Source organism: Panulirus ornatus, chromosome 40 (assembly GCF_036320965.1).
Source record: "Panulirus ornatus isolate Po-2019 chromosome 40, ASM3632096v1, whole genome shotgun sequence".
In the NCBI taxonomy this organism is placed as follows: domain Eukaryota; kingdom Metazoa; phylum Arthropoda; class Malacostraca; order Decapoda; family Palinuridae; genus Panulirus; species Panulirus ornatus.
The window spans coordinates 9,010,253-9,037,348 of NC_092263.1; the positions used below are offsets into that span (position 1 = coordinate 9,010,253).

General features: G+C 41.4%; 1 protein-coding gene across 1 annotated transcript; it reads right to left on the reverse strand.

The window, feature by feature from the left end:
* Positions 1 to 209: 209 nt before the first annotated feature.
* Positions 210 to 22,187, reverse strand: LOC139761527 (uncharacterized). Its single transcript, XM_071685792.1, has 3 exons — positions 21,808 to 22,187; positions 5,939 to 6,098; positions 210 to 982 (listed from the first exon to the last, which is right to left on the reverse strand). Exons 1-3 carry the CDS (start codon positions 21,830 to 21,832, stop codon positions 475 to 477), a joined length of 693 nt encoding a protein of 230 aa, XP_071541893.1. The 5' UTR covers positions 21,833 to 22,187; the 3' UTR covers positions 210 to 474.
* Positions 22,188 to 27,096: the final 4,909 nt, after the last annotated feature.

A 27,096-nucleotide genomic window follows, 5' to 3' on the forward strand; every position in this document is an offset into this window, starting at 1 on the left:
GAGATGGGTGGTGATGGGAGGGGATGGGAGGGGATGGGGGGGGAAGGACAGTTGATGGGAGGGAGGGAGGGGAATGGGGGGAAAGGGGGGATGGGTAGGGATGGGAGGGGAAGGGGTGGTGATGGGAGGGGATGGGAGGGGAAGGGGTAGTGAGGAGGGGATGGGTGGTGATGGGAGGGGATGGATGGGGGAAGGGGAAGGAAGGGAATGGGAAATGGGTTGGTCAGCAGAAAGTAAACACTCCAGCCACGTCTGTGTCACAGTGAAGGGGAGGAGGAAGGGGGAATGGGAGAGGAAGGGGGATGGTCTGCTGCGTTGGGGAGGAAGGGGAGGAAGGGGGAAGGGGGATGGTCTGCTGCGTTACGGAAGGGGAGGAATGGGGATGGTCTGCTGCGTTGGGGAAGGGGAGGAAGGGGAGGAAGGGGGATGGTCTGCTGCGTTGGGGAAGGGGAGGGAAGGGGAGTTTATAGGTTACTATTTATTCAAATTTGTTGGAGGGAGGAATGGGTGGCGTGGATGGCGATTGGCCTGGTGATGGTGTTGGTGATGGTGGAGGCTCCGCTGCTGCTCCCGTTGGAGGAGGAGTGTTGGTGATGGTGATGGGTGATGGTGGAGATGGTGATGGAGAGCCGCCAGCGCCACCAGACGTGACACGTCCTGAGCAGAGGGGAGGAGCACGTCTTCTTCCTCCCCTTCCTCTTCCTCCTCCTCTTCCCCTTCCTCCTCCTCCTCTTCCTTGGTGGAGGAGGAGGGAGGGTCGTCCTCCACCACCTCGTCGTCCATGTCATCCTCCACGTCCCCCTGCGCCAACCTGGCCAGCACGGCGGAGAGCGAGGCTGGGGCGGGGTCTGCTGGGGCGCTACCCGCCACAGGGCGGGAAATGGAGCGCAGCAGCTGGGTCAGGTGGGGGTCCCGGGCGCCGTTGCCCCGACCCTGCAGTAGCGCCTCCACGGCGAAGGGGTCCACTCGCCCGTCGCTCACGCTGGGGAAAAGACGACATTGAACTTTGGTCACGCGGGCTAGCGTCGTGTTCAAGGGTCGTACTGTCGTGTTCAAGGGTCATATCGTGTTTAAGGGTCGTACTGTCGTGTTCAAGGGTAGTATCGTCGTGTTCAAGGGTCGTACTGTCGTGTTCAAGGGTCGTATCGTCGTGTTCAAGGGTCATATCGTGTTTAAGGGTCGTACTGTCGTGTTCAAGGGTAGTATCGTCGTGTTCAAGGGTCGTATCGTCGTGTTCAAGGGTCGTACCGTCGTGTTCAAGGGTCATAGGGTCGTGTTCAATAGTATCTCGTGTTCAAGAGTCGCAACGTCGTGTTCAAGGGTCGTACCATCGTGTTCAAGGGTCGTACCATTGTGTTCAAGGGTCGTACCATCGTGTTCAAGGGTCGAACCATTGTATTCAAGGGTCGTATCGTCGTGTTCAAGGGTCGTACTGTCGTGTTCAAGGGTTGTACTGTCGTGTTCAAGGGTAGTATCGTCGTGTTCAAGGGTCGTACCATCGTGTTCAAGGGTCGTATCGTCGTGTTCAAGGGTCTACCGTCGTGTTTCAAGGGTCTACTGTCGTGTTCAATAGTATCTCGTGTTCAAGGTCGCACATCGTGTTCAAGGTCGTACATCGTGTTCAAGGGTCGTACCTTGTGTTCAAGGGTCGTACCATGTCGTGTTCAAGGGTCGTACCTTGATGTTCAAGGGTCGCACACTCAACTGCACACGGAGGCGAGCATCGTCTGTTACAACGGGATCGCACAGCTGGTCAAGGGTCCGACGCCGTTACCTAGCACACGACTTCTGTTACTTAACGTGCAAGGAATCTCCATTCGTGTTCAGCGGTCGAATCGACATGCAAATGTCAAAGGGTCGTACGTCGTGTTCAAGGGTAGTACGTCGTGTTCAAAGGTATACTCGGTTTAAGGTCGACAGTCGTGTTCAAGGGTAGACATCGTGTTCAAGGGTCGTATCGTACGTGTTCAAGGGTCTAACCATCGTGTTCAAGGGTTATCGTGTTTAAGGGTCGTACCGTGTGTCAATGGGTGAGTGTGTCATTATCTCGTGTTCAAGGTCGAACTGTTTCAAGGGTATCGTGTTCAATCGTATCGTGTGTTCAGGGTCGTACGTCGTGTTCAAGGGTCGTACGTCGTGTTCAGGTGTACCATGTGTTCAGGGTCGTACGTCGTGTTCAAGGGTCGACCTGTGTTAGGGTCATAGGTGTGTTATGTCCGTGTTCAGGGTCGTACGTGTGTTCAAGGGTGTATGTGTGTTCAAGGTGTATCGGTCGTGTTCAAGGTCGTACTCGTGTTCATGGGTCGTATCGTCGTGTTCAAGGGTCGTACCGTGTGTTCAGGGTCATAGGGTCGTGTGTGTTCAATAGTGACGTGTGTTCAGTAGTCGTGCAACATTCGTGTTCAAGGTCGTACCATCGTGTTCAAGGTGTACCATGTGTGTTCAGGGTTGGGTCGGTCAGTCGTGTTGTGTCGTTGGGTCGTACTTGTGTTCAAGGGTCGTTACAAACACATAGCACAACACTCATCACCACACACACACACACACACTGTTTTTTATGCAAATATTTGTGAAATTCACGACTGACGAATCACAGACAAAAAAGAAAAATGTTATTTAATATAATAATAATAATCAACAAATAACTGAGATAATCAAAATGATGATAATTAAGAAATCTATATGAGATAATTAGGATAAAAAAGTAATGATTCTAAACAATCTTTGGGATGGTTTAAGTAGACCACAGAATTGTGGGTCTTACTACCAGACAGGTCAACACTGACCCTCTGTGTGTGTGTGTGTGTGTGTGTGTGTGTGTGTGTGTGTGTGTGTGTGTGTGTGTGTGTAGTGTGTGTGTGTGTGTTGTGTGTTGTGTGTGTGGTGTGTGTGTGTTGTGTGTGTGTGTGATTGTGTGTGTATGTGTGTGTGTGTTGTGTGTGTGTGTGGTGTGTGTGTGGTGTGTGTGTATGTGTGTGTTTTGTGTGTTGTGTGTGTGTGTGTGTGTGTGTGTGTGTGTGTGTGTGTTGTCCTGTGTACAAATACGATCAAGGAGAGAGACATCACAGACCCACTACAGACATCAAAGGACTTCAAGATATCAAAAGAACAAGAACCCCCCCCTCTTCAAACAGATCCTACAGGAACCCCCTCTTCAACAGACCCTACAGACCCCCTCTTCAACAGACCCTACAGGACCCCCCATCTTCAACAGACCCTACATGGAACCCCTCTTCAAACAGACCCTACAGACCCCCCTCTTCAACAGACCCTACAGGACCCCATCTTCAACAGACCTACATGACCCCCCTCTTCAACAGACCCTACAGGACCCCCCTCTTCAACAGACCCTACAGGAACCCCCTCTTCAACAGACCCTACAGGACCCCATCTTCAACAGACCCTACATGACCCCCCTCTTCAACAGACCCTACAGGAACCCCCCTCTTCAACAGACCCTACATGACCCCCCTCTTCAACAGACCCTACAGGAACCCCCCTCTTCAACAGACCCTACAGGACCCCATCTTCAACAGACCCTACATGACCCCCCTCTTCAACAGACCCTACAGGAACCCCCTCTTCAACAGACCCTACAGACCCCCCTCTTCAACAGACCCTACAGGAACCCCCCTCTTCAACAGACCCTACAGGACCCCATCTTCAACAGACCCTACAGGAACCCCCCTCTTCAACAGACCCTACAGGACCCCATCTTCAACAGACCCTACAGGACCCCCTCCCCCTCTTCAACAGACCCTACAGGACACCCCTCCTCAACAGACACTACAGGAACCCCCTCTTCGACAGACCCTACAGGAACCCCCCTCTTCAACAGACCCTACAGAACCCCATCTTCAACAGACCCTACAGGAACCCCCCTCTTCAACAGACACTACAGGACACCCCTCCTCAACAGACACTACAGGAACCCCCTCTTCGACAGACCCTACAGGAACCCCCTCTTCAACAGACCCTACAGGACCCCCCTCTTCAACAGACCCTACAGGAACCCCCTCCTCAACAGACCCTAAAGGAACCCCCCTCTTCAACAGACCCTACAGGAACCCCCCCTTCAACAGACCCTACATGACCCCCCTCTTCAACAGACCCTACAGGAACCCCCCTCCTCAACAGACCCTACAAGAACCCCCCTCCTCAACAGACCCTACAGGAACCCCCCTCTTCAACAGACCCTAGAGGAACCCCCCCTTCAACAGACCCTACATGACCCCCCTCTTCAACAGACCCTACAGGAACCCCCCCTTCAACAGACCCTACAGGACCCCTCCCCCTCTTCAACAGACCCTACAGGAACCCCCTCTTCAACAGACCCTACAGGAACCCCCTCTTCAACAGACCCTACAGGACCCCATCTTCAACAGACCCTACAGGACCCCCTCCCTTTCAACAGACCCTACAGAACCCCCTCTTCAACAGACCCTACAGAACCCCCTCTTCAACAGACCCTACAGAACCTCCTTCTTCAACAGACCCTACAGAACCCCCCTCTTCAACAGACCCTACAAGAACCCCCTTCTTCAACAAACCCTACAAGATCCCCCCCCTCTTCAAAAGACCCTACAGAACCCCCTCTTCAACAGACCATACAGGAACCCCCTCTTCAACAGACCTACAAGATCCCCCTCTTCAACAGACCTACAGAACCCCCCCCCCTCTTCAACAGACCCTACAGGAACCCCCTTCTAACAGACCCTACAAGATCCCCCCCCTCTTCAACAGACCCTACAGGAACCCCTCTTCAACAGACCTACAGAACCCCTCTTCAACAGACCCTACAAGATCCCCCCTCTTCAACAGACCTACAGAACCCCCCTTCAACAGACCCTACAGAACCCCCCTCTTCACAGACCCATACAGAACCCCCCTCCTTCAACAGGGACCTACAGAACCCCCCTCTTCAACAGACCCTACAGAACCCCCTCTTCAACAGACCTACAGAACCCCTTCTTCACAGACCCTACAGAACCCCTCTTCACAGACCCTACAAGAACCCCTTCTTCAACAAACCTACAAGATCCCCCCTCTTCAAACAGACCCTACAGAACCCTCTTCAACAGACATACAGGAACCCCCTCTTCAATAGACCCTACAAGATCCCCTCTTCAACAGACCCTACAGAAACCCCCCTCTTCAACAGGACCCTACAGGAACCCCCTTCCTCACAGACCTACAGATCCCCCCCCTCTTCAACAGACCCTACAGGAACCCCCTCTTCAACAGACTCTACAGAACCCCCCTCTTCAACAGACCCTACAAGATCCCCCCTCTTCAACAGACCCTACAGAACCCCCCTCTTCAACAGACCCTACAGAACCCCCCTCTTCAACAGACCCTACAGAACCCCCCCCCTCTTCAACAGACCCTACAGAACCCCCCTCTTCAACAGACCCTACAGAACCCCCTCTTCAACAGACCTACAGAACCTCCTTCTTCAACAGACCCTACAGAACCCCCCTCTTCAACAGACCCTACAGAACCCCCTTCTTCAACAAACCCTACAAGATCCCCCCCCCCTCTTCAACAGACCCTACAGAACCCCCTCTTCAACAGACCATACAGGAACCCCCTCTTCAACAGACCCTACAAGATCCCCCTCTTCAACAGACCCTACAGAAACCCCCCCTCTTCAACAGACCCTACAGGAACCCCCTTCTCAACAGACCCTACAAGATCCCCCCCTCTTCAACAGACCCTACAGGAACCCCCTCTTCAACAGACCCTACAGGAACCCCCTCTTCAACAGACCCTACAAGATCCCCCTCTTCAACAGACCCTACAGGACCCCCCTCTTCAACAAACCCTACAGGAACCCCCTCTTCAACAGACCCTACAGGAACCCCCCCCCCTCTTCAACAGACCCTACAGAACCCCCCTCCCCCCTCTTCAACAGACCAGGGTGTGGGGGTAGACTCACCTGTGCGGCAGGAGGGGGTCCGTGCGGCGGCGTCTCTGGAAGTTGAAGCAGCAGGCGCGGAAGTTCCTGGTGCCGCATGCGGCCTGGCACTCGGAGCCGCAGGAGGCGCACGAGACCTCGCTGCTGCTCCACGCCCACGCCGCCCCGACCAACGCCCACGCTGCCGCACACACACACACGACACACGAACACGTTAAGCTAGGCCAAGTCTCCATTACACAACATAGAATGATCGCCGCTTCCCGCGCCAGCGAGGTAGCGCCAGGAAGCAGACCCATTCACTCAATACACATACGTTCAATATACTGAACATATACATATGTATATATACATAATTATACATACAGAGACATATACATATAAAGCCATGTACATAGTGATACTGGCTTGCCGTCATCCATTCCCGGCGCTACCCGCCCCCACAGGAAACACCATCGCCAAACCCTGCGTTAGTTAAGTTAGGCTAGGTTAGGGTAGGGGTAAGCTAAGTAAGGCTAGGTTAAGTTAGGTTAGGGTAAGCTAAGTTAGGCTAGGTTAAGTTAGGTTAGGTTAGGGTAAGCTAAGTTAGGCTAGGCTAAGTTAGGTTAGGTTAGGGTAAGCTAAGTTAGGCTAGGTTAAGTTAAGTTAGGTTAGGGTAAGCTAAGTTAGGTTAGGGTAAGCTAAGTTAGGCTAGGTTAAGTTAAGTTAGGTTAGGTTAGGGTAAGCTAAGTTAGGCTAGGTTAAGTTAAGTTAGGTTAGGTTAGGGTAAGCTAAGTTAGGCTAGGTTAAGTTAGGTTAGGGTAAGCTAAGTTAGGCTAGGTTAAGTTAGGTTGTCGTGTTCTGTATAAGAAAAAAAATTATGTTGGCCATATTTTTCCAGATTTTGAAATCCCACGCGACTTTGTGGCTCAGATGACACGATGGGGCAAGGTATGGGTAAGCCCATCTTCGATGATGGGGCAAGGTATGGGTAAGCCCATCTTCGATGATGGGGTGCAAGGTATGGGTAAGCCCATCTTCGATGATGGGGCAAGGTATGGGTAAGCCCATCTTCGATGATGGGGTGCAAGGTATGGGTAAGTCCATCTTCGATGATGGGGCAAGGTATGGGTAAGCCCATCTTCGATGATGGGGCAAGGTATGGGTAAGCCCATCTTCGATGATGGGGTGCAAGGTATGGGTAAGTCCATCTTCGATGATGGGGCAAGGTATGGGTAAGCCCATCTTCGATGATGGGGCAAGGTATGGGTAAGCCCATCTTCGATGATGGGGTGCAAGGTATGGGTAAGCCCATCTTCAATGATGGGGCAAGGTATGGGTAAGCCCATCTTCTGATGATGGGGCAAGGTATGGGTAAGCCCATCTTCGATGATGGGGCAAGGTATGGGTAAGCCCATCTTCGATGATGGGGCAAGGTATGGGTAAGCCCATCTTCGATGATGGGGCAAGGTATGGGTAAGCCCATCTTCGATGATGGGGGCAAGGTATGGGTAAGCCCATCTTCGATGATGGGGCAAGGTATGGGTAAGCCCATCTTCGATGATGGGGCAAGGTATGGGTAAGCCCATCTTCGATGATGGGGCAAGGTATGGGTAAGCCCATCTTCGATGATGGGGCAAGGTATGGGTAAGCCCATCTTCGATGATGGGGCAAGGTATGGGTAAGCCCATCTTCGATGATGGGGCAAGGTATGGGTAAGCCCATCTTCGATGATGGGGCAAGGTATGGGTAAGCCCATCTTCGATGATGGGGCAAGGTATGGGTAAGCCCATCTTCGATGATGGGGCAAGGTATGGGTAAGCCCATCTCGATGATGTGGGCAAGGTATGGGTAAGCCCATCTTCGATGATGGGCAAGGTATGGGTAAGCCCATCTTCGATGATGGGCAAGGTATGGGTAAGCCCATCTTCGATGATGGGGCAAGGTTATGGGTAAGCCCATCTTCGATGATGGGGCAAGGTATGGGTAAGCCATCTTGATGATGGCAAGCCCATCTCGATGATGGGGCAAGGTATGGGTAAGCCCATCTTCGATGATGGGCAAGGTATGGGTAAGCCCATCTTCGATGATGGGCAAGGTATGGGTAAGCCCATCTTCGATGATGGCAAGGTATGGGTAAGCCATCTTCGAGATGGGCAAGGTTGGGTAAGCCTTTCGAATGGGGCAAGGTATGGGTAAATTCGAGATGCAGTTGGTGCCCATCTTCGATGATGGGACAAGGTATGGGTAAGCCCATCTTCGAAGGGGGAGGAAGGGGAGGGAAAGACATTGTCCCATCACAATCTTATCCCCAGCATCCAATTTAATTACTCTATCAAGTTATTTACCAGATATTCGATCAAGGTGACGCAAGGCAGTTGAATAAATCACTGTAAAATATACATATATTTGCATAAATTACCATAACATATATATATATATATATATTTACATAAATTACCATACCATATATTTACATATTTACATACGACACCACAACAGTGGAAGATGTAAACCTTTCAACTACCGTACGCGGCCTCGAGGGTGGGGTTAAAAGTTCAAGTTATCGTGCCTCGTGGCAGCGCGCATCTTCCTCCTCCTCCCTCCCTTCCTTCCCATCAAGACTGGTCGAACGTCTTCTGTCCTTTCCCATCAAACGGCCGTGGCCTGTGCTCCCGTCCCTGAGGTAATGGAGCGTGATCGTAACAGGACAGGGACTTGCCCAGCTCAACACACACGTATATCATTATGATTATTATCGTACAACTCCAGGACGACGTCGTCTTCTGGAGCTATTGTTGCTGCTTCAAGGCTGCACTTCGTACGGCAACAAGGAAATAATGTACTCCTTTGAAGATTATATATATATATATATATATATATATATATATATATATAATATATATATATATATATATATTGCTTGTTTACTTCAAATTCACTATAATCCACATCGGTTATGTGACCCCTTACTTTAAACGAGAAAAAAAAAAAATAAAATAAAATGGTATGGTTCAGTTTTTATTTATAAATTTCCATTACCCATGTAATATCAATTGAATTTCAAATGTCCTTGTCATTCTTAAACAAATTAAAACCTCAATGGTCATCATGGCAATACAGAATGCCTTTGATATGATAAAAAAAAAAAGACATTTTGTTTACATCCATTTCAGGATTAATTGCTTCTGTTTGGATAATGATCACTTGTTGATGGATTTATTTATCTTTCCTTTGACCTATGGACTCCCAAGGGTGGTCAAAGGCCGTCATAACTTATTTAAAAAAAAAAAGAAATGTCTGAGACGTCTATTATTTGAGATGATGAATACACTTTTATTGAAAGTAAAAAAGAAAAAAAAATTACTGGAATGACGAATGATTTACTATATTATTTACTAATGAATAAAATAGTATTTTCTAAATTGTGTTTCCTTAAGCAAAATAATGTGTATGTCTCTCTGATTTTATGATATTAGCTTTTTCTTTCTTCACCTTAAAACCAATTCTACTTCTTTGCTTGAGTTAAGTTTGGCTCGTAACTAAATTGACTGGTAACTAAATTGACTGGTAACTAAATTGACTGATAACTAAATTGACTGGTAACTAAACTGACTGGTAACTAAATTGTCTCGTAACTAAATTGACTCGTAACTAAATTGACTCGTAACTAAATTGACTCGTAACTAAATTGACTCGTAACTAAATTGACTCGTAACTAAATTGACTCGTAACTAAATTGACTCGTAACTAAATTGACTGGTAACTAAATTGACTCGTAACTAAATTGACTCGTAACTAAATTGACTCGTAACTAAATTGACTCGTAACTAAATTGACTCGTAACTAAATTGACTCGTAACTAAATTGTCTCGTAACTAAATTGACTCGTAACTAAATTGACTCGTAACTAAATTGACTCGTAACTAAATTGTCTCGTAACTAAATTGACTCGTAACTAAATTGACCCGTAACTAAATTGACCTGTAACTAAATTGACTCGTAACTAAATTGACTCGTATAATTGTCGTAATAATTGACTCGTAACTAAATTGACTCGTAACTAAACTGACTGGTAACTAAATTGACTGGTAACTAAATTGACTCGTAATTAAATTGTCTCGTAACTAAATTGACTGGTAACTAAATTGTCTCGTAACTAAATTGACTCGTAACTAAATTCCGTAACTAAATGACCGTAACTAAATTGACTCGTAACTAAATTGACTCGTAACTAAATTGTCTCGTAACTAAATTGTCTCGTAACTAAATTGTCTCGTAACTAAATTGACTCGTAACTAAATTGTCTCGTAACTAAATTGACTCGTAACTAAATTGACTCGTAACTAAATTGTCTCGTAACTAAATTGACTCGTAACTAAATTGACTCGTAACTAAATTGACTCGTAACTAAATTGACTCGTAACTAAATTGACTCGTAACTAAATTGACTCGTAACTAAATTGACCCGTAACTAAATTGTCTACGATAACTAAATTGACTCGTAACTAAATTGACTCGTAACTAAATTGTCTCGTAACTAAATTGGACTCGTAACTAAATTGACTCGTAACTAAATTGTCTCGTAACTAAATTGACTCGTAACTAAATTGACTCGTAACTAAATTGTCTCGTAACTAAATTGACCGTAACTAAATTGACTCGTAACTAAATTGACTCGTAACTAAATTGACCCGTAACTAAATTGTCTCGTAACTAAATTGACTCGTAACTAAATTGACTCGTAACTAAATTGTCTCGTAACTAAATTGACTCGTAACTAATGACTCGTAACTAAATTGACTCGTAACTAAATTGACTCGTAACTAAATTGACCGTACTAATTTCTCGTAACTAAATTGACTCGTAACTAAATTGACTCGTAACTAAATTGACTCGTAACTAACAGATTTATCATGGCTGCTGGTCGCTGACTCCACCACTCCCTCCATTTTTTTTTTTTTTTATCTGTTCTGTCCTTCCAATTCTATGATATATACAGTATCTGTTGCCCGTAACGCTCACCGCCAGTTTGGATCCAATATGGCGCCGATGGCCACTCGTAGCCTTGAGATTTTCGTATAGAAGCACCATTGGTTGCTCGTTCCAATGTTCTAAATTTTTTGCAAATTTTTGATGTTTTTAAAATGTCGATTAACCATCTTACTCTTCTCTCTTCCAAATTGCGACTCGTGTTTATATAAAAGTGTGTCTGTATTTCCACGCATGCGCCTGGTCTACGCCAGGATTCCCCCCCCCCCCCCATTCCAAAGTGAAGGAAGAACAGCTGGGTTGACTGTGAGAGATCTCCCTTCCAGAGACTCGAACCCATGCCTTCTAGGGTGATGGGTCGCAACGCAAACCCCCACTCCATTACGAAAGCTGGAGGTGAATTAAACATATCTAGGGGCCATTTCTTGAACCTTTTTTTATTTATAGTTTTCATGAGGCTAGACAGCGCGTAGTTCTCACCGCAAGAAAATTACGAATTAAGATAAATTATCCACGCGTGCAATGTGTTGTCGTGTGGCAGTGGTTAGGGAAGGGAACGCGACAGCACTGCCAGGCTTAGTCTAATACATTACAAAGCTAGTAATTAGACATTCGAGGGTTAACCTAGCCACATATAGCACTGCTATATTGCCATGAGAAATAGCTATATAGCCATGAGAAATAGCTATATAGCCTAGTCATATATAGACATTCGAGGGTTAGCCTAACCACAATATAGCACTGCTATATAGCCATGGGAAATAGTTATATAGCCATGAGAAATAGCTAATAATAACCGAGTCATATATAGACATGCAATGGATAACCTAGCCACAATATAGCACTGCTATATTGCCATGAGAAATAGCTATATAGCCATGAGATATAGATATTAATAGCCTAGTCATATATAGACATGCGATGGATATCCTAGCCGCAAATAGCACTGCTATATAGCCATGAGAAATAGCTATATAGCCATGAGAAATAGCTATATAGCCATGAGAAATAGCTAATAATAACCTAGTCATATATAGACATGCGATGGATAACCTAGCCGCAAATAGCACTGCTATATAGCCATGAGAAATAGCTATATAGCCATGAGAAATAGCTATATAGCCATGAGAATAGCTAATAATAACCTAGTCATATATAGACATGCGATGGATAACCTAGCCGCAATATAGCACTGCTATATAGCCATGAGAAATAGCTATATAGCCATGAGATATAGCTAATAATAGCCTAGTCATATATAGACATGCGATGGATATCCTAGCCACAATATAGCACTGCTATATGCACTGAAAATAGCATTTTTAGCCATGAGAGATAGCTAATAATAGCCTAATCATATATAGACATGCGAGGGATAACCTAGCCACAATATAGCACTGCTATATTGTCATGAGAAATAGCTATATAGCCATGAGATATAGATATTAATAGCCTAGTCATATTGTATTCTTATTTCAGCCATATCTTTAAGTATATATAACCTAGCCGCTGTATTTCAGCCCTGCTATAGTCACGTCGTAACATAGCCTAGCCATTTTGTTAGCCCTGTTATAGCAAGGTCGGCGAGTCATAGCCTAGCTTGCTCTATTTCTACTATAGCCATGTCGTGAGTGAGTGATAGCCATATTGAATCAACACCCTAGGCCTATACATAGCCTAGCTAGCCCTCCTCTTCTTCTTCCATGTTATAGCTATGTTGTACGTTGATAGCCGAGCCTACCCAGTCTTAACAAAGGCATGTCGTGAATGTTAGCCTAGCTAGTGACTGTTAGCCCCTTGGCCATAGACATGTCGTGGGGGGTGTGATATAGCCATGTTGTCAGTGAAAGCATAGCATAGCATAGCCCTGCTATCATAGCCAAGGAGAGAGATAAACCGAGCCTACATAGCCACTACTGCTATACTGCTATGATAAAATTCTCGCGCCAACTCTATGAACGTACCCATTCATCCCTCAATACAATAATGTAGATGATAGACTATCGTGTTTCTATACAGTATATATATAATTACATACATTTTCTATCTGATGTGAAATTACGTCATTTTTATCTATAATTTTTGAGCTGTTGATCATATGATAAAGAAAAACGTAGCTGGGCATTTTTGTTATCATATCTCGAATTTTATGACGTGGTCAATTATATTTCTATATGTATATATATATATATATATTCTACGTAACGATTTCTTTTTATTTTCTTTCATGGAAATGATCTATTTGCTCCTGAAATTCTATAGCTTTAATTTAATTAAGATAGTTCAATGTGGGTAATGTATAATATAGTGAAGTAAAATGGCGATCACTGTATATAGATGGCCATTTTAGCTTTACATTTAAGAATCTTGTTTGATTTACATGTAAGCTTCAAACATGTCTCGAGTCTTTGAAGAAAAAAGAAAAGAAAAAAAGAAAACGTGCAATTTTTATAGTAGTTTTGTGGACTTTTAATGTTTCAAGATGGAAGAATTTATTGACTGGAGAGCAAAACTGTGTGAACGAATCACTCTCCATTTCCCAAACTCATGTCACCATTTCCATTTTGTTTTTAATATATCAAATTTAATTTTCATTTTTTCTTTTTCTTTTAAGATGACTATGTAGGATGAGAATTTCTATGAGAACACAAATTAAGGAGGCTGTGAATTGAAAACAGGTACTTACAAACAACGTAAATTAGATTTTTAAAAATCACTCTCCATTTCCCAAACTCATGTCACCTTTTCCATTTTGTTTTTAATGTAACAAATTTAATTTTCCTTTTTTCTTTTTTTTTTCAGGATGACTATGTAGGATGAGAATTTCTATGAGAACACAAATTAAGGAGGCAGTGAATTGAAAACAGCTACTTACAAACAACGTAAATTAGATTTTTAAAAATCACTCTCCATTTCTCAACCCATGTCACCATTTCCCTATTCTTTTTAATGTAACAAATTTAATTTTCCTTTTTTCTTTTTTTTTTTTAAGATGACTATGTAGGATGAGAATTTCTATGAGAACACAAATTAAGGAGGCAGTGAATTGAAAACAGCTACTTACAAACAACGTAAATTAGATTTTTAAAAATCACTCTCCATTTCCCAAACCCATGTCACCATTTCCATTTTGTTTTTAATATATCAAATTTAATTTTCATTTTTTCTTTTTTTTTAAAGATGACTATGTAGGATGAGAATTTCTATGAGAACACAAATTAAGGAGGCTGTGAATTGAAACAGCTACTTACAAACAACGTAAATTAGATTTTTAAAAATTCCTTCAATGCATTTGGGACTAGGTATCTATCTATTCGTAAATTACTATAATTTCGAGTCTATTGGAGGAGTATAAACAAGCAGACCTGTATAATCTATGATAGATCAAAATTTCCAAAATTTTGAAATTTTATTATTTTTTTCTACAGATGTTTTAAAAGAAATGGAGCCAGATATGGAATTTTAATAAATTTTTTTTACCATGAAATTTTTAAAGGGAAATGGGACAAATGATGAATTTTAATTTCTTTTAAAAAATTTAAAAGAAATAATATAAAAAACAATTTTTCAATAATATTTTAACAATATAATAATATTATCAGTATGACTTCTATATTAGAGTATGTGATTCGCTTGGAGAAACATTTAAATTTATTTAATTTCACTTTAACAACCATTTGGCAACTTAATTATCTACAGTGGATATAATTATATGTACTCATAACTGAAAATTGGGATGAAAATTTTTGAGCATCTTTAAAAAAAAATAAAAAATATATATATATATATATATTATATATATTTATATGATTTATAAATAAGTTATAAATATTCATAATATTTATAATACTTACAATGTATTAAACTTCAAAATTTGAATAAATCAAAATTGTGAAGTAAACTCCAAAACTTGTGAAGTAAACTCCAAAATTGTGAAGTAAACTCCAAAATTGTGAAGTAAACTCCAAAACTGTGAAGTAAACTCCAAAATGTGAAGTAAACTCCAAAATTGTGAAAGTAAACTCAAAATTTAATATCCAAATTGTGAATTAAAATAAAATTTTGTGAAAAATTTTGATAAACTCCAAAATTGTGAGTAATACTCCAAAAACAAATGAATGAATTTAATTGAATAACTCCTTAAAAAATTTTGTAATATTAATTAGACTCCAATATATATGATTATATAATAATCAATATATATATATATAATATATATATATTGGTGATAAAATACTCAAAATCTGTGAGTAAGCTCTAAAATATGTGAAGTAAACTCCAAAATCTGTGAGATTTTTAAACTCCAAAAGAGGAAGCTGTAAGGGAAAAGGGGGGGCTGGGAGAGCCTCCTCGAATTTCTCTTTTTTTTTTTTAATTTCCAAAAGAAGGAAAGAGAAGGGGGCCAGGTGAGGATATTCCCTCAAAGGCCCAGTCCTTCTAGTTCCTTGCTAATGCGGGAAATGGCGAATACTATGAAAATATATGACTAACATGAATATTATAAAGAGATTCAATATTTAAACCTATTCTAAACTAAATTAGGCTTAAATAGTTAAACAGTTCTACTATATTAGCTTCAAGTTAAACATTCTAACATTACTATTAGGCTTCAAGTTAAACCAGTTCTAACTAACATTAGGCTTCAAGTTAAACCAGTTCTACTAACATTAGGCTTCAAGTTAAACCAGTTCTAACTAACATTAGGCTTCAAGTTAAACCAGTTCTAACTAACATTAGGCTTCAAGTTAAACCAGTTCTAACTAACATTAGGCTTCAAGTTAAACGCCTAAAGCGTTCTAACTAACATTAGGCTTCAAGTTAAACCAGTTCTAACTAATATTAGGCTTCAAGTTAAACCAGTTCTAACTAACATTAGGCTTCAAGTTAAACCAGTTCTAACTAACATTAGGCTTCAAGTTAAACCAGTTCTAACTAACATTAGGCTTCAAGTTAAACCAGTTCTAACTAACATTAGGCTTCAAGTTAAACCAGTTCTAACTAATAGGCTTCAGTTAACCCTTCTAACTAACATTAGGCTTCAAGTTAAACCAGTTCTAACTAATATTAGGCTTCAAGTTAAACCAGTTCTAACTATTATTAGGCTTCAGGTTAAACCAGTTCTAACTATTATTAGGCTTCAGGTTAAACCAGTTCTAACTAACATTAGGCTTCAGGTTAAACCAGTTCTAACTATTATTAGGCTTCAGGTTAAACCAGTTCTAACATTACCAACTGTGGCGGTAAATTGAACCAGGTGTGTCTGGGGTGTGTGTGTTAAGGGGAGATAAAGTGTGTTAAGGGGGAGGTAAAGTGTGTTAAGGGGAGAAATGGTTGGGGTGTCAAAGTGTGTTAAGGGCAGATAAAGTGTGTTAAGGGGGAAGTAAAGTGTGTTAAAGGGGAGAAATGGGTGAGGTGTCAAAGTGTGTCAAGGGGAGATCAAGTGTGTTAAGGGGAGGTAAAGTGTGTTAAGGGGAGAAATGGTTGGGGGTGGCAAAGTGTGTCAAGGGGAGATCAAGTGTGTTAAGTGGAGACAAAGTGTGTTGAAAGGGAGAAATGGGTGTTAAAGGGGAGATCAAGTGTGTTAAGTGGAGACAAAGTGTGTTAAAAGGGAGAAATGGGTGTTAAAGGGGAGATCAAGTGTGTTAAGGGGGAGGTAAAGTGTGTTGAAGGGGAGAATATGGGGTTATTGGGGGAGAAGGGAGAGGGGAATATGGCCGCTGGTTTCATATTCTCGCCAGGTGGTGGTGTGTTTACTGTCTCCCTGGTTGGTGACAGCTGGTTGGCCAGATGGCCCCATCATCATGGTGCCAGCTGGCCCATCACCATGGTGACAGCTGGTTGGCTGGCTGGCCGATGGCCCCATCATCATGGTGCCAGCTGGCCCATCATCACGGTGACAGCTGGTTGGCTGGTGGCAGATGGCCCATCATCATGGTGCCAGCTGGCCATCACCCGGTGACAGCTGGTTGGCTGGCTGGCCAGATGGCCCCATCATCATGGTGCCAGCTGGCCCATCACCACGGTGACAGCTGGTTGGCTGGCTGGCCAGATGGCCCCATCATCATGGTGCCAGCTGGCCCATCACCACGGTACCAGCTGGTTGGCTGGCTGGCCAGATGGCCCCATCATCATGGTGACAGCTGGCCCATCACCACGGTGACAGCTGGTTGGCTGGCTGGCCAGATGGCCCCATCATCATGGTGCCAGCTGGCCCATCACCACGGTGACAGCTGGTTGGCTGGCTGGCCAGATGGCCCATATCATGGTGCCAGCTGGCCCATCATCACGGTGACAGCTGGTTGGCTGGCTGGCCAGATGGCCCCATCATCATGGTGCCAGCTGGCCCATCACCACGGTGACAGCTGGTTGGCTGGCTGGCCAGATGGCCCCATCATCATGGTGCCAGCTGGCCCATCACCACGGTGACAGCTGGTTGGCTGGCTGGCCAGATGGCCCCATCATCATGGTGCCAGCTGGCCCATCACCACGGTACCAGCTGGTTGGCTGGCTGGCCAGATGGCCCCATCATCATGGTGACAGCTGGCCCATCACCACGGTGACAGCTGGTTGGCTGGCTGGCCAGATGGCCCCATCATCATGGTGCCAGCTGGCCCATCACCACAGTGACAGCTGGTTGGCTGGCTGGCCAGATGGCCCCATCATCATGGTGCCAGCTGGCCCATCACCACGGTGCCAGCTGGTTGGCTGGCTGGCCAGATGGCCCCATCATCATGGTGCCAGCTGGTTGGCTGGCTGGCCAGATGGCCCCATCATCATGGTGCCAGCTGGCCCATCACCACGGTGACAGCTGGTTGGCCAGATGGCCCCATCATCATGGTGACAGCTGGCCCATCACCACGGTGACAGCTGGTTGGCTGGCTGGCCAAATGGCCCCATCATCATGGTGACAGCTGGCCCATCATCACGGTGACAGCTGGTTGGCTGGCTGGCCAGATGGCCCCATCATCATGGTGCCAGCTGGCCCATCACCACGGTGCCAGCTGGTTGGCTGGCTGGCCAGATGGCCCCATCATCATGGTGCCAGCTGGCCCATCACCACGGTGACAGCTGGTTGGCTGGCTGGCCAGATGGCCCCATCATCATGGTGCCATCTGGCCCATCACCACGGTGACAGCTGGTTGGCCAGATGGCCCCATCATCATGGTGCCAGCTGGCCCATCACCACGGTGACAGCTGGTTGGCCAGATGGCCTGTAGTGAACATGTTCGATTCAACAGCTTCGTACACTGCCATGGTCTTTTGTTTACCAATCTAATTAAGGTCAAACTACCTCTTCTTCTTCTTCTTCCCCTTTTCATGAAACCTAACCATCTTAATGGGTAGTTGACTGAAATGTCATTAGTCGAGTTATTATTATCACTTAAAAGTCGAATAGGATGCCGAAACCTAACCATCTTAATGGGTAGTTGACTGAAATGTCATTAGTCGAGTTATTATTATCACTTAAAAGGCGAATAGGATGCCGAAACCTAACCATCTTAATGGGTAGTTGACTGAAATATCATTAGTCGAGTTTTTTATCCTTAAAGGCAATATGGATGCGAAACCTAACCATTTAATGGGTAGTTGACTGAAATGTCATTAGTCGAGTTATTATTATCACTTAAAAGGCAAATAGGATGCCGAAACCTAACCATTTTAATGGGTAGTTGACTGAAATGTCATTAGTCGAGTTATTATTATCACTTAAAAGGCAAATAGGATGCCGAAACCTAACCATCTTAATGGGTAGTTGACTGAAATGTCATTAGTCGAGTTATTATTATCACTTAAAAGGCAAATAGGATGCCGAAACCTAACCATTTTAATGGGTAGTTGACTGAAATGTCATTAGTCGAGTTATTATTATCACTTAAAAGGCAAATAGGATGCCGAAACCTAACCATTTTAATGGGTAGTTGACTGAAATGTCATTAGTCGAGTTATTATTATCACTTAAAAGGCAAATAGGATGCCGAAACCTAACCATCTTAATGGGTAGTTGACTGAAATGTCATTAGTCGAGTTATTATTATCACTTAAAAGTCGAATAGGATGCCGAAACCTAACCATCTTAATGGGTAGTTGACTGAAATGTCATTAGTCGAGTTATTATTATCACTTAAAAGGCAAATAGGATTTTCATGCCATTTCTTAAACCCTTTTATTCACCCCTTAGGCATCCAGATTTGATAAGACGTTATTGCCGACTTAGAATAGGGGATTTAAAACTTATGAATGGCAAAAGTTGTGCCACTTAACCCGTGGCATTAAGTACTATAAGGGATATGATTACGACACGAAAGTGCACTTGGGAACTTGTTTCATTTCCCCGTGGACTCATAGGCATATATATATATATATATATATTATATATATATATATTATATATATATATATATATATATATATATATATATATATTATATATCGAATAAATACTTAAGGTTAAGTAATTAAGTTATACAATAAGTTAGATGCTTGAGCAATTACCTTACATTAGATATAGGTAAATAGGACCAAAAAAAAGTATATTATGTCCAAAAATAATTCATTCCATTTCATCTAGTGTCCAAAAGGTGTCATTTTCTGAACTCGCCATTTCCCCCTGGCTCAGACGAGGGCCAGTAATAGGTGCACATGGCCGCTCAGGTAACCCTAGTCCAGAAAAAGTCTATCTTAGAGTTATGTCTGGCCAAAATAGCTGGACAGAATGGTGTATGGCTCCTATTAAACTGTTCTGTGTACTTGGTAACGAGCAATATTGAAGTAACTAGGAGATAACGAGCAGGTATAAGCAATTCAAGGCAACGAAGAATAGTACATCATTTATAACTATTGTCTAGTTCAACTAGGCTATGGACACATATTACATTTTCGCCTTTAAAGTAAGAATAAATATGACTTGATTTAGTTCAAAGTGCCAATAATATTACGATATTCACACCAAGGATATGAGCAATATTGTAAACTACTGGTTTACCTCCCTCCCGCCTTTTTTTTGAAGACTAATTTGAAGCCATTGAGAAAACCATGAGACTACGGCAACCCTTGATGTATGATAATAACCATTGTGATATGAGATGTGTAGTTATCGTACGCAGCGTTAACCATCGTATTACAAGTTGAAAGGAATATTTTAAACGACTGAATTAACTCCCCCCTTTTTTTTTTGAAGACTAATTTGAACCCATGGAGAACCATGAGACTACGGCAACAACCCTTGATGTATGATAATAACCATTGTGATACGAGATGTGTAGTTATCGTACGCAACGTTAACCATCGTATTACAGGTTGAAAAAATAAAAATCGTCGTACTCAAAGAGAGTTAAGTTGTTATACTCCCCCCCAATTTTTTTCAGGGTCCCTGCAAGTTAAATGTACAGATTTTTAATGACTTTTTTTTAAATTAGTCTACAGAGAAAAGGACTATGACTTTTAAAGTTTATTTAATATGGAACTTACGATTTTTTTTTTTTAAATTCAGTCTATACGGTGTGTGTGTGTGTGTGTGTTATTGCTAAATTGCTTTTAAATATAATTTTTAATGTTAAATGAAGGGAGTTTTTAACCCTGTTATTGCCTCGTTCGTGTGCTAACGACTGTGTGTTACGATTGTAGATGTGCGAGCAGTTTCGTTAACTGTATTCATGTGTGCGTTCGTGTGTTGAGTTCTTGTGTCATTCGTGCGCATGCGTGTATGGATGCGTTCGAGTATTTGTGTATATATAAACATTTAACTACATCGACATACAGGTTTTGTTACTACTGAAAAAAAAAAGGGAAATTTCATGAACAATTAATTTTGGGGTTGAATAAAACTGAAAAATTAATGAACGAAGAGATGAGTCTGTGTGTGTGTGTTGTGGTTTTATAGCGTTGCTGACCATGATCAATCCAGCGAGCCCAGGGGTGAAGGGGGTATGTTAACTGGCCTTGAACGGGAAGAGCAATTAGCTTAAAAGTAAAACCAGCAGTTCATCTCCCACTCAGAGTGTAACAGTAGTTAGACTTAGGCGTGGATGTGAATATATATATATATATATATATATATACATCAAGTTCGAATCCAAGATGGCCACTTCTTGGCCAACCCATTTTAAAACCAGGCGCCAAATCTTTAGCCTAGGTCAGAGGTCAGTGCCATTGGGTAGTTAACTAAGTCCATATCCTAAGCAGCCAATTACCTAGTTTTAAAGACAGTACAGTGGGAAATAAGAGGGAGGAAATTAAGAGTGAGAAAGAGGATCACAATATGGGAAACAACCCAGGATTTTTAGAATTAATAAGTTAACGGGGGTCGTAATTACCATCCACGGTAATTATGTGTAATATAAATATAGATATAGGTAGGTAGAGAGAGAGAGAGAGAGAGAGAGAGAGAGAGAGAGAGAGAGAGAGAGAGAGAGAGAGAGAGAGAGAGAGAGAGAGAGAGAAATGGTTGGGGGTTGACCCCTGTCCTAAAAAAATAGACTGGTCATTTGAGATTTTATTAAGTGAATAAATGATTGAGTTAACAATATCATATTTAAGTCTTGTGTGTGGGGGGAAGAAATAATTTTTTTTTTTTTAAATTGGGGAAAGAAATAATTTCTTTAACGTATATCATAAATAACATACTATAGTTATTGATAATCCATCATACTCTCCTAAAATACTACTCATCACTTAATATACATAGACCTAAAGTTACCTCCATATATATATATTTTTTCCCATGAAAACAAAAATTTAATTAACTTTTAGGCAGTTCCAAAAAACCAAAAAAATTTAGCCCAGTTCAAAAAAAAAATTTTTTTTTAGGCAAATTGAAATGTTCAAATAAGTTCCCTATAACACGACTGGCTGGGATTAATTAATGTCCATCATGTCTTACTAACATAAAACGTCTCCCATATACGTATTTCAGGACTTACCGAGAAAAATGGCGAAGGAATGCATCTCTTCGAGAGCTGGGTGGTGGTGGAACTATTAAATGTCTGTAACAGGCAAAGATGGATGTCCTGAGCGGCCGAAGAAGTTAAAATGTCTCTCTTTCTCTCTCTTGTGTAGCTCTACCAACACATCTTGGATCCCCGGGGTTCTTGCTGTAGATGGGAAGAAATGGCGGGGGAAAAAAGGTGGAAGTTTCTGTGTCTCTCTGTGTGTGCTCGGCTGAGGCAGTGGTCGTGTGTCTTGCCCGGCCAGGACTGAGGTCGGTCACGGGTCTGGCCTCCTTTATATAGAGGCGGCGCCATGGCGCGCGCAACCGGTGGGTGGATGGGTGGGCGATGATTAGCCGCGAACCCCTCAAGTATTATCTCTCTAGCTATCTATTTTACTCATTTCACTGAGGCGGAATTACTATAATTCTCTGAAAGACTGAACAGTTTACCCTATAGGACTAGATGAACTTTTAATCCATTTATTTTTTTGATTTGTTCATAAAACGATACTTTTTTCTTTTTCTTACGACAGGTGAGCCAATCAAAGCCAGAGGCTTCAATGACGTCACGGGGGGCCGTGCCCAATCAGTGGGCGGTGCTACACAAGCGTCAGGGGGCGGGGCTGGGGAGGGAAACATACACACACACACGAGCCTTTTCTTTCCCTAAGATTTGCCACAGGTAGGAGGGAAAACCTCGAACCCCTGACGTTGTTATTTCCCCCAGGTATTTTTGGTCCATCGAGACACCTGTGCGGCTTCCTCAAGGCCGTGCTGAATACAGATGCAGTATGTTCACGTTCTCGGGCAAGCACAAATGGGACAGATATTGAATAAAAAAAAGAAGAGCATATGAAAATTAATGTTTTTTTTCCCCCACCGAATTTTTTTTGGTCATTCATGTTTGGCTGAAATTTTTTTTTTTCATTTATTTTGAAAATGCTGATTAAATTGTAATGATAAGTAATATTCTTTGGATTTTATCTATTTTTTCCAAATAATCTGTTACCCATGGGTTCCTTTGGAGTGATATATATATATATATATATATATATATATATATATATATATATATATATATATATATATATATATATATATATATATATCCAATTGCTTCTCACTACGTGCCAACTGTCTCATCCATTCCCCAGCCCCACTCCAGGTCGTCCAGTCCGCCAAGCATGTGGGTTTCGGTGAAGCCAAGCGGGTTCGAACACGTCTGAACCATCTATCTTTCCATTGCAGACATTTGGACTCCCTCCTTGCACCTCAAATCACAACTTCCGACGCAACTTTTCTGTCTTTCCAAACGCACCTGGATCGCTCCTTCCATATTAAATAAGAGACGTTTAACACTATAATCCCCCAGACTTCCTCAAAAAAAAAGAAAGAAGAGCTGAGGTACTCCTCATCTCGCCACCGTCACCTCCGGCCACCAGAGATCCCTCGTCCCCTAGTTGCAGTGCGACACCACAGCCACACATGACCGACCCCCGTCCACCCTGGTGTCCATCATTACATGGACTGCCATTACCCTCCCCTTCCCACCCAGGTTATATGCCATGTATTTCCTACATACAGTTTCAGCATTTGGTCCCACCTGATTCACGAAATCGTTAAGTGTACTACTACTACTACTACATCTACTGCTACTACTACTACATCTACTGCTACTTCTACTACTACTACTGCTACTACTACTACTACTACTACAGCTACTACTACTACTACTACTACTACTACTACTACTACATCTACAACTACTACTACTACATCTACTGCTACTTCTACTACTACTACTGCTACTACTACTACTACTACTACAGCTACTACTACTACTACTACTACTACTACTACTACTACTACATCTACTACTACTACTACTACATCTACTGCTACTTCTACTACTACTACTGCTACTACTACTACTACTACTACAGCTACTACTACTACTACTACTAATACTACTACTACTACTACATCTACTACTACTACTACTACTACTACTACATCTACTACTACTACATTACTGTACTTCTACTACTACTACTACTACTACTACTACTACTACAGCTATACTACTACTACTACTACTACTACTACTACATCTACTACTACTACTACTACTACTGCTACTTTACTACTACTACTGCTTACTACTACTACTACTACAATCTACTACTACTACTACTACTACTACTGCTACTACTACTACATCTACATACTACTACTACTACATCTACTACTTCTACTACTAACTACTACTACTACTACTACTACATACTCTACTACTACTACTACTTACTACTACTTCTACTTAACTACTACTCTACTACTATCTACTCTACTACTACATACGCATACTACTACTACTACTACAATATACTACTACTACTATACTACTACATCTACTACTACTACTACTACATCTACTGCTACTTCTACTACTACTACTGCTACTACTACTACTACTACTACAGCTACTACTACTACTACTACTAACTACTACTACTACTACATCTACTACTACTACTACTACATCTACTGCTACTTCTACTACTACTACTGCTACTTACTACTACTACTACTACACTACTACTACTACTACTACTACTATACTACATCTCTACACTACTACTATACTCTACTCTACTCTACTACTACTACTCTACTATACTACTACTACTACACTACTACTACTACTACTACTACTACTACTACTACTACACTACTCTACTACTACTACATCTACTCTACTTCTACTACTACTACTGCTACTACTACTACTACTACTACAGCTACTACTATACTATCTACTACTACTACTACTACTACTACTACATCTACTACTACTACTACTACATCTACGCTACTTACTACTACTACTGCTACTACTACTATATACTACAGCTACTACTACTACTACTATACTACTAACTCACAACTATATATACATCTACTGTACTTTCTATATCGTATCTATATTAACAGATACTACATACTATACTACACATCACACTACATATATCCTCTATTCTATAATACTGCTCTTACACTACTACACACAACTACTACTATACTACTACTATCTACACATACATACATCAGTACTTACTCTTATGCTACCACTACTATACACATATCACTACTACATATACTATACATCTACAATACTACATCTACGCTATTTATATCACTCACTACACTATATAACACTCTTACTATATAACTAACTTACATAACACTAACTCATTACTGTACTTCTAATACTCTACTACCTACTATACGCTACTACTACATAACTATCTCTATACTACTACAACTACTACTAATTACTGTTCTACTCTAAGCATATACTATACTACACTACACTCTTTATAATTCTCTACATCTACTACTACATCTCGCTACTCTACTACTACTGTATATACTATACTCACTACTACTATACTATTTCTACTATCATCTATTACATCTACTCCTATACATTATACAACTATATACTAATCTACTAATCATACTACTATACTCACATCTCATACTGCACTTCTACATACTCGTATATAATATACACTTACTTACATATAACTACTAACTAATATAATCTATGCTATTATAATAGTACATATATATACAAGTACTATATACATATACTATACATAATACATATATATCATAGTACTTTATATCTATTATATAATATAACACTTATATATATAATATAATCATATAATATAATACTATTACTATATATCAATATATATAACAGTACATATATTCTATAACTATTAATAATCTAATATGTACTTATACATATGTACTATACACTATATACATACTAACTACTACACTAACACTACTACATCTATTCTCTACTACTATCTACCTACTACCTCTCATTACTTACTCTACCTACTATATATAATCATATTACAAACTTATACTATATACAACTATATCATCTATATATATTATTACTATATATACATAATAAATATCCTAATATACATACATATTATACTAAAATTACATATAATTTCTATACTACTATACTATAATACAATATATACTATACTATATACATAACTTGTACCTATCTAATTATATTCATAAATACTATCCTATACTACTACAGCTACTACTACTACTCTACTACTACTACTACTACTACATCTACAATACTATACTACATCTACTGCTACTTCTACTATACTATGCTACTACTACTACTACTACTACAGCTACTACTACTACTACTACTACTACTACTACTACTACATCTACTACTACTACTATACATCTACTGCTACTTCTACTACTACTACTGCTACTACTACTACTACTACTACACTACTATACTACTAATAATATACTACTACTACATCTACTACTACTACTACTACATCTACTGCTACTTCTACTACTACTACTGCTACTACTACTACTACTACTACAGCTAATACTATACTACTAATACTACTACTACTACATTATATACTACTACTACATCTACTGCTACTCTACTACTACTACTGCTACTACTACACTACTACTACTACAGTACTACTATATACTACTATACTACTACTACTACATCTACTACTACTTATACATCTACTGCTACTTCTACTACTACTACTGCTACTCTACTACTATACACTACTACTACTATACTACTACTACTACTACTACTACTACTACTACTACTATACTACTACATCTACTACTACTACTACTACATCTACTGCTACTTCTATACTACTACTGCTATACTACTACTACTACTACAGCTACTACTACATCACTACTACTACTACTATACTATCTACAACTACTACTACTACATCTATGTACTTCTACACTACTACTGCTACTACTACTACTACTACTACAGCTACTATACTACTATTACTACTACTACTACTACTCTACACTACTACTACTACATCACTGCTACTTCTACTACTACTACTGCTACTACTACTACTACTACTACAGCTACTACTACTACTACTACTACTACTACTACTACATCTACAACTACTACTACTACATCTACTGCTACTTTCTACTTACTACTACTCTCTACTACTACTACTACTACTACTAACTACTACTACTACTACTACTACTACTATAATCATACTAACTATTATCTACTACATCTACTGCTATTCTACTACTACTACTGCTACTACTATACATACTACAGCTACTAACTACTACTACTACTACTCTACTCATACTATACTACTACTACATACTACTACTATCTACT

Excerpts from the sequence above, each read along its gene's own strand:
- LOC139761527 (XM_071685792.1), bottom strand. The coding sequence starts at position 21,832 with ATGCATTCCTTCGCCATTTTTCTCG. Across the intron at positions 6,099-21,807 it reads TTCCTTCGCCATTTTTCTCG|CGTGGGCGTTGGTCGGGGCG; the intron begins GTAAGTCCTGAA and ends TGTGTGCGGCAG. Across the intron at positions 983-5,938 it reads GACCCCCTCCTGCCGCACAG|CGTGAGCGACGGGCGAGTGG; the intron begins GTGAGTCTACCC and ends TCTTTTCCCCAG.